Genomic DNA, 19,025 nt, shown 5'->3' with positions numbered 1-19,025 from the left:
ATTCAGCAGGAAAAGTAACGTAAGCCCTGCACTTTTCTAACTATTAGTGATCAATAGATAATTACTTAACATCTCATTCCTCCGGTGTGGTCTGCTGTCCGTGCCGAGTTGGAGCCTTTTATGGTCAGTTCGCGCCTTCCTTGTGTTCAAATGAAAGCAACTTCGATGGCGGTGTGGGGATGGTGGATGGAGTCCTTTCTGCTGTATTTACTTGAAATTCAGATACTAGAAATTAGCTCTTGCAAATGTCCGACTCGGCGGAGTGGGGAAGGTGGTTGGAGTCTCTAGTGCTGCTTTCACTTGCACTGCAGGGGGATATTAGAAATTTGCTCTCGCAAATGTCCGATGAGCCACAACTTGTCTTTGTTTTTAAAGCTGCCAACTGGGGTGGCAGCTGGGGTGGCAAGGCTATTTTTAGGGTGGCATTTGCCACCCCATGCCACCCCAGTAGATCCGCCCCTTCCCCTTAGTTTACCCCTAGCCCTTGTCCCTCGAAACTGAGGAGGGCTATGGGTGAAAACATACCCCTATGAAATGAGACACCACTTGGTTACGGTTAAGTCATCTAGCACGTATCGATGTTTCCATAGCAAGTAGTTTTATTCACTGATATCAAACGAAATTGGCTACGAATGGAGTTTAGTTCAAACTCTAGATATGCATGGAGTCCATTCAAGGCTAGTCAGAGAACTGCGGGACTGTTGTGCAAATCGGCACTGTAACGTTAACATGGCAAACTGGCGATTTCAATTAAGTAAAAAACCCCAAGACAAGCTTTCACGGGTGTTTGTGCATCTATGTTGCTTCACTCCGTGTACCTGCGCCTCATCGATTACTGGTTACAACGTTGGCAGGACTACTTGGTTGGCCTTGCCTTCTCAGCGTAAGAAATACAAGGTGTGGCATGAGAGCGTGTGAACTGGTTGAAATGCGTGTCTGCTGGCCAATGCGTGAGAGTTGGCAGCTCTGAGAACATGGTTGCAAAATGTACAGGACTGTGTACAGCACAAAACAAGACTGTCGTAATTTTTTTATCTATTATTTAAGCCGAAAATAGATTTATGGGACCAGGGTCGGCCCCAGGGGCAAATATAGGTTCCCACTTTTGGGGGACTAAGCTCCTAGATAAAATCTGTAATTTTTCCGGTGACCCAGCAAAACTGGCGGGGTCTGGGGGCATGTTCCCCAGAATACATTTTTCAAAATATATTTTTAAATAGTGTCCTCTAGTGGGCTTTAGGAAGAGAAATGAACACATTTAGATTTAAAATATGAAAGAAAAAAATCTGAAAAAATCTGGGGGGGCTAATAAAACTTTTGGGGGGGCTCCATAATGGGACTCTGGATGATCTGGCCGTCATTGTTGCCGGTTGTGCAGTGTATTCTGGGTACCTCTTGGTTTCAAGTAAGCTCCCGAAAATGCTTGGTTTTAAGGGGTATCTACCCCTTCCCCTTAGCCCTAACCCTCGATCAAAACCCTCGACGAGATTTGGGATAGCCCTTACTCTCACGTGAACGCATAAAACTAAGGGTAAGGGGTAAGGGTAAGACAGAGAAATGGGATTCGGCCATAGACTGGACCATTTGCTTTTTGAGTCATCTAGGGGTAGGAAAAGCACATGGGTGGATAGAGCTTCAAGTGGGCAGCAGATTACATGACATTTGGCATGGCATTGTTTAGGGGCAAAGACAAATGTTTGATTGATTTATTCAATAGTTGATTGATCAATTTAACATCATCCAATTAGATGCAAGCGTAAGCAGGCCCCCTTGTGGTGACTGGCTAGTCTTGCACTGACCTGCCCAGCTGGTGGAGGGAGGACACACTCTGGAGAGGAGCCCACAGAGCCTCCAGCTCCCCCTGCCGCATGGCGTAATCCAGGGCTCTGCTGTTTATGCCAACCAGGGTGGGGCATGCCATGGAGGGATAGCAACAGTGGACGTTTGGGTTTTTAGCAGGGAAAGTAGGGTTAATGTCGAATTTGAGTCACTGAAATAGTTTACATTTTATTTTTGAAATTTGCTTGCTCCCCTGCACTTCCCAAAAATATGTCCAAAAACTTTGTTATAAAATAAATAAAACATTTATGGATTAGGGCTGTGTTTGCTTTGCTGATGCGGCCTCTTTGTACTAAGTTACTTATTTGTATCTCACTTCTGCTGTTTGTGGTGGAGGTCCCTAATAAACTTTCATTGCCCGAAACACATTTGGAATTGACATTTAAAGAATGAACAGGTGGTAATGTGACTTCAATTCTTCATTGATATCATCCAACGGTGAGGTCAACACAGTTTACATATGCATCCTTCTGAGAGCATGTCATTGAAAGACAAAGGGACAAAAACCCAGTCATTTGGGGGAGACATGGCAAATTTAAGGTGATTCAATGTCTATGCTTAAGCAGAAGGCAGTGTCACATGGTGGAATCTGTAATTGGGGTGTCTGCATCATTCCAGCCAAGCAGTTACGTTGCAGGAAAAGGATTGTAGAGGAAACCATATAGTTGAGTGTCAGTGCTTAATCCCACACATGAGAGAGCGCAGCTTGCCTGACTGTGTGTGTAGTCATTATGCTGTGCAGGGGACTGCTCATTAGCATGCCAAGAGATAAAGCCTGGCAGTCTCCCCTCTTTATGTCACACCTCTACTTGGAATAGTGCCTTTGGCTTTGCTGTGTGTATGTCTAAAGGGGAAGGGTGCCATTCTCTATCCTGCCTTCTTTCCTTTAATCCTTTATAACTGGATTCATAGATCTGTATTTTAAATTGAGCTCATTCTTTCACATGGATGTTGATGTACATTACCCTGTGCGTAGCTTCGTATATGTATGCGTACCAATTAAAATCTGAGACTGATTGAACAGCTGACAGATTCATGACTTACTTGCGTGGGGGTGGCTGGTCACTCAGAGATTGTTGAGTAGCCCTTAGGTAGCTCTGCCGACGAGCTGCACTTTTTGGTGATGGTTTGGGACTACCCTCTGAGTCATCGCTGTCCTCCAGGTCGCCCATGGCCTTCACGTAGCTGCCACTCCGCATCCGCCGACATGGAATCTCATTGGCTCCGCTGCTACGACCCAATGTGCTGCTCCAGTCTCCCTAAAGACACCAGATTAATTAAGTGTGTGATACTTGGAGCGAAAACTTCCACAAAGGTAGCTTTTCGGGAAAAGTGTCGGAGACCTTTTATCTAAAGTAATGAATCAAATTCCCCAAAAAGTGTTACAAATTATTTATTTATTTATCTAATTATTGATCAATTTTGTACTTTACTATCCCCTCTTTAAAAGAATAACTGAAGCACAATAACAAGCTCAAGCAAAATAGATCATAACATTAATAATTTGAGTAATCATTACAATTTTGGTGCCAACTTTTCTACGTGGTACTTACTCTCCTCTGCACCTGCAGGTACTGGCAGGCTAGATCCTGCTGGCAGGACTTGGACTTGAGTAGGGACCTATCCAGGGTTGCTGACCCCTTTTGGAGAACCTGTCTTGGCTGGCCCATTGTCAGAGTGGACCAGGAACTTCCCTTCATAAAGTCACTATTCACAGTCATGCTTCCCCCATATCCTCCCCCAACAACACCCCCACCCCCACTTCCTACCCCAGGTCCCGGCAAGGCCTGGTACTTCATCTCAACATTGCTCCTCGAAGAACTGATTGTGTTGTAGGCACCGTGGACGTTGTACCTTTCCTGCCCTGCACCCTGGGTGTCGGGACCAGTGGATCGCCCCAGGGTCATCATGGCCATGGGGTTACGGTAGTTGCTTAAGTCGCTGCTGTCCAAGTCATCAGAGCTCCAGTATCCAGACATGTTGGATCGAGGCCGCCGTTTGGCGGTTCCGTCCGACTTGGCAGTGGTCCGATCTTTGCTTTTGCTCCGACGATTTTGCTTCCCGCTGTCCTCAGTTCCAGACGACGTACCACTGTTGGCGGAGCGGCCATTGACACTACCTTTCATGTTATGGCTCTCCAGGGATTGTGACTTGGCAAAGAGTTTCTGGACCGAGTGAAGCATGTAGCGGATACGCCCTGGACTGTCGGTCCGCTGTTTGGCAGTGGCCACAGCAGACGACCGGTGAAACTGTAATGTGCTGAAACCGTCGCGACCTCCTGGGAGCTGCTTCTCAAACTGGTCCAGGAGGTTTGGTGGCAAGCGATTCTTTGAACCATGTGAGATGGTTGCCGAACCACTGGTAATCATGGTCGGACCACGTCCACTCAACCCAGCCGTGCCCATCCCCATGGACATAGAGGTGCCCATAGTGCCAGTAGTGATGCCCCCGATGCTGTCCCCTCCTGGTGGGGAGAAGTCCGATTCGTCAAAGTGTGAGTTGTAGTGGATCCTGGGGAAGGTGCTGCTGTTGGAAAGTTGGTTGTTGAGAGGCAACATGTAGTCGGGAGGTAGGGGGCCCTGGTTATGGCCTTGGTACTGGTGTAGATCCATGGTTCCGTAGTGGTCCATAGTAGGACTACGGAGATAGGGGCTCTTTGTTGGAGAGGTGGCCCTATGGGGGTAGAGGGATTCTGGGAGTCCCGAGGTGGGCTCACAGGAGTCTGACAAGTGGCAGTTGCGATTGGCTCCCAAGCCTTTCATGATGTTCGGAGAAAGGAGGAGCCCCCTCCTTCTAGAAGACTCCCCAGCCAGGGACAGACAAGTTGCCTAGAAGGTGACTCCTGTGGGAGAGAGAGAAGTTTACTTTGCACATGAACACATATACACATACACACATACGTTGCACACAAACAATAAACGTTCAAACTTCCCACCACCTCCCACAGTAAACATCTGCAATAAAATGTTGGAAATGGATGGAACAACAACAACGTCCTTTTTCAGTGATGATCAAACTATGGGCTCATTTTCGTGCATGACTATGTCGTGAAAGAGAAAGGATAAAATATGACGCCTTTGTGGATTTTACCATCAAAACCAGATCAGCTCTGACAGAACCTCTTTTGCTAGAAAAGTATTAAATAAGCCCCAGTGCATCGCCCCTGAGGCACTGGATAGAACACATAACCAGCCCGATCTCTCCAGGAGTCCCCAGAAAAGCCTCCCCCCAGGTTCTTTTCTTTCCATCTGTCTCTCTTTCTCTCTTTTACTAATGTGCAAATGCATGCCAACCTGGCATCCGGCAGGTGAATAAAGAGGATTGGGTCAGCAGGTGCCAGTGTCGCTCCTCCCTGTTGCCCAGACAGTCTGTGCTAGTGCCCTCCCTGGTAAAGTGGTATGACAGTTACAAATTGCAATGTAAATGAATAATATTGAGCAATGATTTGATTGTACACCTAGAAAAACAATGTTAAGCCAATCCACATACACTCAACACTTGTGTAAGAAAAATGCCACACACAATTTTCCCACACAAAACAAACTTCCTAATGTTTAAACACTGCTTGTCTACAGAAATAAAAAAATAAATGAGAGGAGGCTTGAAGTATTAATCTGGAAACCTGCTGTGGCAATGCTTGAGGAGGAGGAGAGGAAATGCCTCCAGTCTGTATAGTCTCATGAAATAAACATGGCAGTGTTAAAGAGTTGTGCAGGATGAAACGATTTTGAGGTATCACAATGTCAGATTAAAGTAGAAACTCTGACTTTTACCTTGAGGCAAAGCTGTGGTAACTCTTTGCCACCAACGTTACAAAGCAATTTAATATTTCATGTGTCATCCGCAGAGGTGTCAACCACTGTAACTTAACAACAGTGTTAAGACCTAGTTGGTTGGCTACACAACTGGCATTGTCAAGTTATATTGGCTCCAGCAACAAAATGTTTAACCAGTCAATGCCTACTGAGGAAAGGGTTGAGAGTATGGGATGAGAGCAAGGGATTGAGACCATGAGATGACCCAACATGGTTTGCATTTGTCAAAGGGCAAATTAATCTCACAAAATTGATTCATGTATTAATGTAAAAATGGACAAATGACACAGGTTATACATTTTGCTCTCAATTATGCAAATAAATGCCAACAGCATTGCACAGTACTCTCAGTTGGGTGGTTGAAATAATATGATCAATTGCATGATGTCTGGAGCTACTAAATGTTAGCCTGACGTTGTCATACTCATAATTCTAGTCAGAATATGAGTCTGAAAACTCTCCGTTGGGCTGTGACTACGGGGCGTGTTTCAACCGAACTCGTAAAACAAATGCCTCTTCGCTCAATTGGATAGACCTACAACCATCAGAGCAACGTAATATGTTGTTTGTTGAAAATGAATTCAACCCAAGCGCTCTTTCGTGACGTTGTTGATTACGTTACTGTTGATCATCTGTCCATCATCGTATAAAGCCCGCCCTGACAATTTCATTGGTCCGTCCCGATTCTGGTTTTCTGTAGTTGTACGAGACCCTCCAGACCCAACTTCCCGACCAAATTTTTTGGTGGGCGGGGAGAAGTTGGGCTGGCAGCTAGGCTAACTAAATGTGGTAAAAGCTAGCAATAAATATGTTGAAACTCATTTAATTCAGTTATCCCCCAGCACTGTTAAATTATATAGCACCCCTGTTATAAAAATATAAAAATATAGAAGAATACCACAGGGAATGGTACAATTGAGTTGTCCTAAGAACTCAATACTGCGAGCACACACAAGGCACCCAGATACATGCCTGTCTAAACACTCACAAGCCAGAAAGAACATGAGCAGTTTAATCGCTGTTAGATTAGCATACATCTTTACACATATGTAAAATCTCCCCCATATCACTAGTACATAATGACACTAATTTACTACTTTATTGAAAGCCAGGGCCAGGTTACCATCACAACACAGTTAGTTTGTCATCCTACTGTATTTCATTGTACGTTAGCCACAAAGACTCCCAGAATGCTGTCCTGTTGTCATTGACAAATATTAGGCTCAATTGTATAATAACAATCTGTAGTAGACTGTTAAGTTAGACTGTTCTTCGAATACATTAATACTGTATATATACTTAGTTCATTTGGATCATTCATAATTGCCCAACATGAAGTAAGGAAATTATAATAAAGACCTGGAAGCACTCAAAGCAGCCGAAAATGTTTGTTTGTATGTATTATTACAGTTTCTCATGCTAAGACAAGCTTAATGAAACTGGGATTCACTTGATCTTCATCATCACCTTCTTAGCACAGCAGAAGTCTTCTCTTGAAATGTCGTGCACACTTTTTAATTTATTTGACACATTTTTTCACTCTTTGTGACAACAGTTACCACAGATCTCATTGAAATACCCCAAACTCTATTGGATTAACAGTGTTGAACAAAAGGAAAACATATATTCACAGCTGAGAGAAAGTACTTGCATAATTATGAATCTCTAATGCACCTGTGTGAAACTTGTTTGTACAACTCTTCAATCAGCAATCAGGGCCACTGTTACAGTGCCGAGTCAAAGGGGTGATAATATGACCATGTGTGCTGCCATCTCCAATGATGGTGTCTTTTGCCACATACCAACTATCGGCCCAAACAATACAGAACACCTCATCACATTTCTTAATGCACTGAATGAAAGACTGGCTCCACCTGAAGAGAGAGGGCTGTTGTTGGACTGTATGTCTTCATTTGGAACAATGTAGCCTTCCAACAGTCGCCTTGTGAATGAATGGTTTGCAGCACGACCACCACGATTGTATGATGATACAATTCCTCCCTGCATACTCTCCTTTTCTGAACCCAACTGAGGAGTTCTTCTCTGCTTGGAGATAGAAGCTGTATGATCACCAGCCATATGAGCAGATGTCCCTCCTGGAGGCAATGAATACTGGTTGCCTGGCAATAGGTGAAGAGGACTGCCAGGGATCAATACACCATGCAAGGAAGCATTTCACTTGGTGATTTGCAAGAGAAAACATCCAGTGTGATGTTGATGAGAACCTGTGGCATAATAGTCAGGAACGAATGGAGTAAATCTAAAGTTCCGAGTATTTATTTATTTGTTTTTGTAAATTTTCTTTTGTTTGATATTTTTAACAGTATTAGCATTTCTGAGTTTGTATCATATATTTCATATTGATAGCTGTATTTTGGTTTTTGTTGTCCATTGTGTAATGAATATAATAAATGTCATCACAAGTTGTGGTGTTTGATGGAAATATTTAGTTTTGTTGCATGTTATTAATGTTTTGTGAGTGTTACAGCCATTTTAGCCTTTGAGCTTCAGTTTTAGCCTGAATGTAATCCGTTTTGGAAATGTGAGTGGACAATTGTGTGGTCAAAGCAATCGAGAAAAACTGTAAATGCGGCTCGTGTAAAAATCTTCACTCGAAAGCATACTGAGGCAGTAGTTGTAGATTTTTTTTTTTATTGGGTGGTTTAGTAGGTTTCTATTTATGATGAGCCATTGAGAAGTGAGGTCAATATGGTCTGAATGTACTTTTTAGTAGACTTCAGAAACGTAACTAAGGGAAAAATCAGCAAGACAGAGATTATCTACCACAATTATCCTCTCTTATTTTTGTCCTTCTCTGAAGGGTGAACACAACAAAGCCAGAAGACAGTACTTGATCCTGGTTGCTTTGTGATACACTTTATGTAACCTGGCCTTGTCTATGCATGTTAATGCATTCACAATCCCCTTTCATTTTAGACTTTGCATGTTAGTGTCCCTCTATAGGCAATGTCTGTGTGTGTTTGTGTGTCTTTCTCTGTGTGAGTACACCCTGCTTTGAACTTATGGGGGCAGAATAACCCTCCCTTGTGCACTGGGGAGCTGCCATCTGCTTGTCCAATGGGGAGAAGAGTTTGGGATGGTGTCCAGTCCTTGATCATCATCCTTTCATCCACAACCACCGGGACAGGAAAATAAAATCCTTTCAGCCATTGGGGGGTGCTAGGTTCCAAACAAAAATACTGACCTATGTACAGTATGAAAAATAATGGTGTTGCCTCTGGACACAACTACCCATAGCTCACACCCATAATTGTTTTGCTATTTATTCACCCTGACGATAGAAGAGGGGCACACGGACAAAGTGTAAGAACAGCTCTGATCAATCCAGGTGTAGGATTAAAATCCAGTGTCTTCAGAGGCAGCAGAATGTGCTCATAAACCGTTTTGAAAGACATTAAGAAAGCTGATGATGGTGTCGCAGAGTTGAACCTGAAAATGATTGAACAGCAACTGTGCACTTTGAAAGTACTGTTGAACTGACCGTACATTTAGTACCGCTTGATATGTTTCTTGTCCAAACACCCTGCCAGAGCAGTACACAATTGGTTGCCAGGTGAAGATATCAAGCCCATGGGTTGCACACTACAAACCCCTATGTCAAATCCACACTGTGGATCTCTATGTGGTCTGCTCTTGACTGCTGGGCTTCTGGGTTGCCAGATGCAGATAAGAAGGACTGTGTATGATGTCATGAGAAACAGCACAGCCCTAGAAGGGCAAAGTCACATCTGAACAAAACTGTACAACCAGAGACGTTTTTCAGAACACATCTCAGTGACCCAGCTCAGAACCCATCTGTTTTATAAGCTTTCAGGACCATGGTGGCAGAAGAGAAAGATGGAGAGATTTTGTACATGTGTGTGTGAGGGAGTGAGTGAGGAAAAAAGTGTGAGAAAAAGGGGAGGGCACCATGTGCGTGTGAGAGGTAGAGTGCGTGGAGTTGAAGGCGTGTATGTGCATGAATGATGTGAATAAACTCACCACATAACAGAGAAACTGGTACCATGAAAATGATAGAGAGGTGGGGGAGTAACACATAAAATGTGTGGGGCGCAATGCTGGTGAAAATGAGACAGATCTAAAGGGAGGTAGGAGTGTGAAAATGTACAACACATGTTGTTTACCCATGTGTGTACCACTAAAGACAATTGAGAGGTTTAGAATGATAGGGAGAAAAAATGAAGTGACAGGATGAGAAAACAAGGAGGGTCGCAATAAGAGGAATTAAGATGATAAGGTGATGAGAAGATGCATACAATAATGCCACCAAATGTTTTGGGAAAAGTTTATGTATGATTTTGGGAGAATTTGTCTCGTGCTGACTGAAGTGGAGACAAAACATAAAGGTGCTGATGTATGCTATGTATGTGTTTTAAGAAGTGTGAGGATGTAAAAGTGAGGATAAAAAAATCGAAAGGAATACTACACAGTATGTGCTCCTCTGTGTAGAGTCTGAAGCAATGGGACTTGCACGATCGGTTTTGAAGTCATTTAACCCTATTTCATGTAGACCCACATAAACTCACATGGGTGACACACAAGTCAGTCAGCACATTGGCACAGAAGGCGTTCCCTTCATTGGTACAGTATCAAAGAGCATCCCCAGAATTTAGTGTCAATTAGTTGGTGTTGCTGCTGCCAGGCTACAAACAACTATTCACAGACACAGATCTTTGGAGAAAAAGGAAGGAAATTATTGAAAATATAGGAAGGAAGGAGAATAATTCATTTAGCTAATAGTCTAAAGGGACATCAGCCTCCAAGGATAAGGTTGACATAATCCCAATCCTTTCTGCCAAAATACTGGTGAAAATGCTATGTGTGTCTGAGGCTAGCACAAGTTAACCTTGGCCTAATTAAACTACTCTCTTTCTTTGGTACTTGGCTCTGCCCTATTTTCAGAGTGATAAATTTACCACTTTTTCCTCGGTTGTGATAGATGCCCCACTCATTTTAGCCAATCTCTGAAGACCACAAGGCTGAGAAGAAGTCACTGAGAGACAGAGCCACTGGGATGACATACCTCACTGTGCCCTCAAAAAACTAGTTTTATTTCTCTAAATAAAATGGTGTGACGTTGACATACAATCTCAATAGTGTTTCCATGTGTGATTAAAGTTACTTTGGAGTTATCAGATGAAGATAATACGGCTCAGCAACCATTGAACCTTTCTGCTAGTCAAGTGATTGAAAAAGTACATGCAATGTTACTGGACAGTCATTGTTCCATACTGATAAAGTGCTATACAATAGGTTAATTTTGCAACAGTGTTCAAATGTAGTTTGGACACCATACAGTGTCATCAATACAAATTCTAGGTATTTCTGTAGGAATACTGTGTTGCAAATGTGTCAACATTTCGTCGAACACGACAACAATGTTGTCTTCGACGAACAGTCGTCTGTGCTCAACGTTCGCGTGACACTCGATGTACTGACGAAGGCGGACAACGTCAACTGAATTATTTTCCGTTACATTGTCAATGCCTTGTAGGTGATGATCAGAGAAAATGGCTGTAGCGAATTTCCACTACCGTCAAGTCAATTGTTTCCGAAATCTCCCCCCATGAATTAAGTCTTGGGCAGGGCCAACGTTTGCTGTAGGCGAACTATGCAGCCACCTAGGGCGCCATGAAGAAGGGGGCGCCAAATACAGAAATGTGTCCATTAATTAACCATCCCGCACCACCAGCAGAGGGCGCCGAGGTGGGGTGGGTGTCTCTCCGATTTGCGCTCCCGGGGGGGGGAACAGCTGTTGAGCGCTCGCTGAAAATTCAAACAATGAAGTCAAGGACGCGTGCTGTCTATCTAGCTAATCACACTTGCACGACACTATATGACGACATCAGTGCCAGTAGAAATTTCTCCTGGTAGCCGACACTTCCAAGCAAGGGTTCAAAGTGTCGACCATTACATCATTTCTGTCGGCGACCATTTCAAAAGTGTCGGCGACCTAAGTATATATCTGGCTTTAGGGGTTTGTATTTCAACGGAAGAGTGTGTTTAACCATTTAACATGGTTGCATGTGTCAGTTAACTCTCTTTAACCTTTGTTTGCCCTCCTTGTCCCAGCCATACAAACCTAACTTTACGGGTCAGACCGGTCAAAACCGCAGTTCATAACCTGATTTTAAATATTTCTTGTGGTGGTGCGGTTTATATTTCGAAGTGGTTTATCGTTTTTATAACAAAACCGTCCCCTTAAGTTTTTCAGTTCTAGTGATATTTTCAAGCATTAAGAACCCCCTTTGAAACATTTACATTTATTCATTTAGCAGACACTTTTATCCAAAGCGATTTCCAAGAGAGAGCTTTACAAAAGTGCATAGGTCACTGATCCTAACACCAAGATATCCCCAAACATTGCGGGTAGCCAAACATGAAGCATACATTGTGAAAAAAAGCAAAATAAGTGCCAAAGGGAAGAACTATAAGAGCATGTAGTTAAACAAGTTACAATTAAACAACATGAACCTCAAAGAAGTGCAAGAGTGTACCTGTAGAAAAGCAAGCAATAGTAAAATATTTCACAGCGAATACAATCATTTTTAATCAGTTACAGCTAACCAACAAGAGCAACAAGTCTCTAAGTAAGAGTCATTGTGATCCTGGAGGAAACTAACATCATGTCCAGCAAATCGTTCCTAGGTACTATAGGTAGCGTTGTATTCCCGGAACAAGTGCGTCTTGAGCCTTTTCTTGGTGGGCAGACAGTCAGTGGCCGGGTTTTCCCAGATTCGTTAAGAAGCTCTTAACGCTAAGATCTTCTTAGGAACGTTCCTAACCCGGCCAGTGTTTCTGATGGAGGTGGGGAGTTGATTCCACCACTGGGGGGCCAGGCAGGAGAAGAGCTTGTGTTGGGACCAGGCGCTCTTGAGCGGTGGGACCACCAGATAGTTGTCAGAAGAAGACCGTAGGTGGCGGGTGGGGATGTAAGGCTGGAGGAGAGACTTGATGTAGTCGAGTGCAGTCCCGTTCACCGCTTGGAAGGTCAGTACCAGGGTCTTGAATCTGATACGGGCCGTGAAACAAGCAAACCCCCTTTGAAACAAAGTACTGTAACAACGTTGTCACCGGCAGTATTTCAGATGGAATCGCGATTCAAACAGTACCGTCTGCTAACTGAAAATATGCCCCCAAAAACGTAAATAAGTTTGACATTAATTTAGGGAAAAATGGCTAATTCAAAAGAAGTTTGCTACGAGCAAGCTAGCTCGCTGCTGTTGCTAGCCAAACGTCTCGAAGGGGATTATTTGAAAGCGCCAGATATTAGAATGTTTCTTTAGATAAAGTTTAGGCTATGGCATTGAAGACAGCGACGCACCACACATGCTTGAGTTTAAATACATTTTTTAATGTGACACTACTTACTGTACATGCAAGTCTTGATTTGCTTAAATGTACATGTGCTGCTTGTACAACACGGCATGATACTTGCTGTGCAACAGCACGTCTATGCATGTTGTATCCATGCGTCGTTGCTAACGTGTGCTGACGTGGTGACGTAGCTAGCACTGAGTACCCTTCGTTGACTAAAGGCACTTTTTGCCACAAAAACACTGTAACCTCCTAAACCGTGCAACGGAACGTAAATAAAAATACAAGCAACTCAATTGAGACCAAGACGAAACTTTTGACACCTAGGTTGTCTATGTAGTCCAAATATTGACTGAGGCTTAGGGGGGCAAAAAGAATAATAATAATATATATTTGAGAGAACAATGGTTGTGCTCGCCGAAGGTGTGAGCACACCCAATAATAACCAATCAGGCATTTTGTATTATATCGGCATTTGGTAACAACAGGACTGGTGACATGAGGCTTATTATTTGTAATACCTTATTTTATAGGGGCTTAATTTGGAATGCCCAGCAGTAGCTATTCAGCTATCCCAATTCAGCCGCTATAAAATGATTTATTGATTAATGATTAAAATATTTGGACTACATAGACAACCAGGTGTCAAAAGTTTCGTCTTGGTCTCGATTGAGTTGCTTGTATTTTTATTTACGTTCCGTTGCACGGTTTAGGAGGTTACAATGTTTTAGTGGCAAAAAGTGAGTCAGATCGGGAAAATGTTTGTACATTTATGTTTGTTGAGTTGTCAATCTTCCTTCTTGCGTATGTATTTCTTTCATATTATCTCTTAAAACAGTGAGGTAAAACATCACACAAAATGGTTTGATGAAAAAAACATTGTGACATGTATAGAAGTTTCAAATTCTGTCAAATAGTCGATTTTCAGAAGTGCTAGTCGAGTTTTGGTCGACCAAAGAAAATCTTAGTCGGGGACAGCCCTATTTACAATACAAATTGTTAAAGAAAATCAAAAGAGTACTTTTTCTTTAAAGGCACACCATAAAGTTGTGGTAAACGTTCTCTGAAAGTTCAATTTTGAGCGTTCTAGGGCGAGGTGGACACATTTGGCGTAAGACTAACGTGTGACTATAACGCATGACTAGCGTGGGACTGACGCATGAGGAGCGTGTAACAGCGACCAAGTAAGACACCCCTGAAAACTATTAGCGTGTGATGACGTGTCACTGAGTCGCGACGACATGAGACAAAAGCAAACGATGAAAACAAAGCAAAAGATGAATAACAACCAAGTAACGCTAGGGTAACGACTGACTAACGATAGCCAAACGCGTGCAGCGTTTGTCAAACGTTCCACACCGTGTCCAACGTTTAAAATTGCACGTTTAAAAAATGCTGGTCTCAATGAGAACCTTTGTGCATGTTCAAAACTTTTTTTTTTAACCAGCGTTCTCCGCCGATCACCGACAATGACCGCCAATTACCGGCATCACCAGCGTCCACACAACGCTCTTCTGGCACTATACCAGCGCTACACCAGTGACCATGGACGATTAGCAACGTTTCCTCTAATATCATAGAACGTCGAACAGAATGTTATGGTGTGACGGGGCCTTAAGGAACAGAAGGACTTGAATAGTATGGACTGATATTGTATGGTCTCATACTGAATGAAACCTGCAAACTACATGCGGCAAGCACCAACCAAATAAGCACTGTTTTATTAAGAAGTATCTGTCACAATACAAAATTAAGAAGATAAAATATATAAATATAGAGTTAGATTCCTGGTTTGGGGTTTGCTCCACATGTCTCCACTCAACAGTTGCACCCTGTGTGTACAATAAGGCATTTCTTTCTCATCTTATGACGCAAAATGGAGCAGCTCAATAAGACAGCCATGGCACCATAACCTAGCCTTGTGCTATTTTACTTTTAGGCTTCCTCCTGGTACAACTGTGTGATACTCTGCATATATTCAGAGGTTATTTATACGGGGAGCAGAGAAAAAAGATGCAGGGAGCAATCCCTGTGTGTCCCAGAGTGCTGTGCGCAAAGCGTTCTGGGCTACAGCTGTGGCCGCTATCTCGAGATCCAGGGCAGATAAGAAAGTCTAATATAAACAGACACGCAGGGATGTGACATGCACACACACGCGCGTCGGCACACAAACACAACAAAACGAAGGCATAAAAATGGACATGAACACATGAGTACATGTACAGTACAAGTACATAAAGCCTAGCAAACAGGCATAAACACTGACATGCAAGTACAGAGACAAACACATAATCTTAATCAGATTTACTCAAATGATTGAGTCTGTGTGCATACCTAGTGTGACACACACAAAACACACACAAAACACACACAAACACTGCAGAAAGACCACATTTGTAGCCTAAACTGACACTTTTTAAGTACTTGGTGCTTTGGCAGGACTACAATGCACTGTACAGAAAATCCCATCTGTGCAAGATAACGACTACCATGACAATCATTCTGAACTAGAACAACCCAAAAGTCGACTGCATTGTTAACATGACACGAGTCATCCATGCATTTGCAAAACTGTTTATCTCTGAATCAACCCTCTACGTAAGGTTTTCCAGCAAACCTATTACTGAATCATGCTGTTCACAGAATTCCAATGAGCCAGCAGCCCTAAATTTCACCCTAAGAAATTATTGATTTGTTTTTAACAGTCCGGTATGCATAATGTAGGCTTGGGATAAACGTTTTTTCTTACAAAATCTTGTCCTAAGCCTTAATAATAAGGAAAATGACCTATGTCAAGCAACACAATACAGTATGACAAATCTGACTCATACTCTGTGTGCCATGTGCCCATTTCATGTGCAAACAACTAGACCTGGGTCAAATACAACTTATAAACACCATTAGTTAAGTATTAATCTGGTATTAAAGTATTCTTAGTTTATTGAAGACAAAGGAAAAAACCCTATAGTCTGAGGAAAATTATACTTTAAGGTATTTGACATTTGTATTTAAACAAGTTTGACAAGCAATGCATTAGAGCATTAAGCCTCTTTCAAAAGCATTGCTTGACCTTACACTATAAAATATTCATTCATATGAACATGACCTTATTGTGAAAATGCAAACCAATGCAGCTTCCTGCTTTGACAGGAAGGGGTCAAGGAGCCCTTCCTATTTGGGGAGTGGTGGTGACATCGAGTGTAGGAGCATAACACCAAGACAGGGTCCCGAAGTAGGTCAAATCCACAAGGCAGCCTTCTCAATCCCCAAATCATGTTAATATAATACTCTAATGGCCATCTGTCAATTCATCAAAATATCAGTTACGTAGAATGAGCTGTTGTCATGGCAATTTTATTCAAGAGAGTGAGATAGATGTAGAGGATATACAATCTATACAATTTACAGTACATATCTCAACAACAGTTTGAAAAAATGTGTTTTGGCCAATAACTCTTTTTTCTCCCGGTGGGAGTTTTCTCCCGGTGGGAGTTTTTCTGGGAGTTTTTCCTTGTCTTCCTTGAGGGTTTAGGTTGATTGAGGGGCAGTTCTATGGGCGCATGTGAAGCCCTCTGTGACATGCTTGCGTGTAAAAAGGGCTATACAAATAAATTTGATTTGATTTGAACTCTTGAGTTGTTTGCCTTACTTAAGTGTTTCCTTTGTCTTGTGTCTTGGGAGATCCCATATCTGGCATGTTAACTTTGTGATATCAGCCATATTGATGCGGCTGGCAATTCATGAAAAAAAGTCAAACCAAACCTCACAAAAGTTGTCACAAGGTTTTTTGATTTTCGAAACCGTTTGTCCAGTAAATACAGTCAATTTAGGCAACAGAGCCACTAAACAGTAAGTTGGGTCGTTTCTCAGCAAATCTTTGATGGATTCACACAACACTTGCTGTACTCGGCACCTTGTTCTGAAGATGTCAAAATGTTTTTTGGGGGTCATTTGATCTGCTTGGCCCCCTCATTGCTGCTTGCAGCTATATTTGTAATTTCAATTTATTTTTAAGGGGTCATTGACTGGGTTTTGGGGGTATTTCACTCTTCCTTAAGGTTTCCCAACAGGGTATGTAACATTGGTTGGGCTGAAAATGGCTCGGGTGCTGTTCTATGCCCCCTGATAAATTCAGTTAAATTTTCCCGGGAAAAAACGCTAGGTTTCTCCTTTTAGGGTATACTCATGAATATGTAGATGAGCTACGCGCTGACTGGTTGGTTTACAACGAGTGAAGCTGCGGAGCAAAGACGCAACATGGCCAACAGCACTCACTGAAACAACAAAGTTGGAGATTTGAAATAAAAACGTTCAAATAAATCTATTGTGGATCGCCTTAGGTGGGTAACGTTGGCACTACAGCTTAGCAAACAAACTATCGTGATTCAACTCAGCTTCAGTTAGCTCCAGCTATCTTGCTGAAAAATAGATCAGATTGTAGATTGACATGACAACATGGGTTATTTATTTGAATGAAACACAGTCAGGAACAACTGTTTTTGCATTCCTTGCAAATCAGGGTAAATAAAAAGCAGAAGAGCTAGAGTCTAGGTAACATTGACTCGACGGGCATGGCTGATGTTTGTCTATACCGTAGCGTTGAAGATCCCCAGTGTTTCCCACAGATTAGAAATCTATTTGTGGCGGGGGGGTTGGGGTTGTTCCATGTCAGAGAGGGGGGGGGGGGTTCAAAATAATTAATTTGGTAATAATTCGACAGAACTTTATTATATTAGATATTAATACAAAATGATTCACATCTTCACAAAATCAACAACAACCAACAAATAATTTCTGCATATGCAAATGTAACAACACTAGTGCTAAATAATAGGGCTGTCAGTTAAACGCGTTATTAACGGCGGTAACGCAAACCCAAATTAACGGCGTAAATGTTTTTATTGCGCGATTAACGCTCTTTTTGACCTAGCAAACTTTGTAGTTTTTTCACATTCTGTTGCAACAACCACTGACGTTAGAAAACCTACAATACCGCACCGGATATAGTTAGACCGGAAACAAAACAACAGGCACGTCACACACAATTGTTTGGGCTTGCGAGCCGGCTAAAGAGTAGTAGCAGAGCCCGCTTACGGATATGAGACATTCTCTGGTAGTAGGCTAATGTTACGTTTTGAGTTGATTGCCAGCGCCAGACGCCAAAATGGATGCCAATAAGATTCTGAATGGAAAGTTTACTTTTAAAAGGTTGCCAAATGGTTCCATTGACAAGACCAAAGTGATCAGTGTGTTCTGTCGTTGTGAACTAAGCTATCATCGCAGCACGTCGTGGAGTCTAAAATACCATTTTGATGGCCAAGCACACAGCTGATGCAAATTCTCCTCCCGCTCGTCAAAGCCAGGCGATTGCAATGTTGTTTTCAATAAAAAAAAAACATTTGCACGAAGCAATCCAAACCACTTTTCCATGTTGAAAAGGGCCGGGTTTCCCAGATTCGGTAAGAAGCTCTTAACGCTAAGAGCTTCTTAGGAACGTTCTAAGAGCGTTCTATAGCGTTCTTAAAACGTTCTTAAGAGGCTCTTAGCGTTAAGAGCTTCTTCACGAATCTGGGAAACCCGGCCAAGAACATAAAAATTTGAAAAAATTATGGATGAAAAATAAATTAAGGGACATTTAGCATAGATAAAAATGTGCGATTAATTGCGATTAATCGCGACTTAACTATGACATTAATACGATTAATCGCGATTAAATATTTTAATCGTTTGACAGCTCTACTAAATAACTATTAAACTGGTTGGCTCCATGATGCCGGGTAAGCATATGCATTGTTGCTAACGTGTGCTGATGGGCAGGGAAAGGAAATGCAGCTGCGTGTTTTAACCGAAATAATGTTAATAGCGGCCGGTGTTGATTCTGTGGCGCAACACCACAAATTAGTCTATGTGTGGGATACACTGATCCCTGTGCAGTTCGACCTTTGACACATTTGCGCAAACCATTTCACCAAGGATGGTTTTGAAAACCTGGGACAATGTAAAGCAGGATTTGCTATGAAGCTGTTGCTGAAA

General features: G+C 42.4%; 1 protein-coding gene across 3 annotated transcripts in view; it reads right to left on the bottom strand.

Annotated features, from left to right (window-relative positions):
- Positions 1-4,601, bottom strand: part of dlgap4b (discs, large (Drosophila) homolog-associated protein 4b) — a 30,509-nt gene extending 25,908 nt beyond the window's left edge. The window contains exons 1-3 of one of the 3 annotated variants that reach the window (XM_047051542.1): positions 3,393-4,601; positions 2,884-3,098; positions 1,794-1,889 (exon numbers count right to left, since the gene is read on the bottom strand). In XM_047051542.1, the coding sequence (XP_046907498.1) occupies positions 1,794-1,889; positions 2,884-3,098; positions 3,393-4,601 (1,520 nt within the window). Of the gene's footprint in view, positions 1-1,793; positions 1,890-2,883; positions 3,100-3,381 lie in introns of all 3 variants that reach the window. The other 2 variants (XM_047051545.1, XM_047051544.1) reach the window with 2 other exon arrangements.
- Between the last annotated feature and the right edge of the window lie 14,424 nt (positions 4,602-19,025).

This window comes from Hypomesus transpacificus, unplaced genomic scaffold (assembly GCF_021917145.1).
Source record: "Hypomesus transpacificus isolate Combined female unplaced genomic scaffold, fHypTra1 scaffold_159, whole genome shotgun sequence".
In the NCBI taxonomy this organism is placed as follows: Eukaryota; Metazoa; Chordata; class Actinopteri; order Osmeriformes; family Osmeridae; genus Hypomesus; species Hypomesus transpacificus.
The sequence above is the reverse complement of the archived record's forward strand: the minus strand, read 5'-3'. Positions and strand labels throughout refer to the sequence as shown.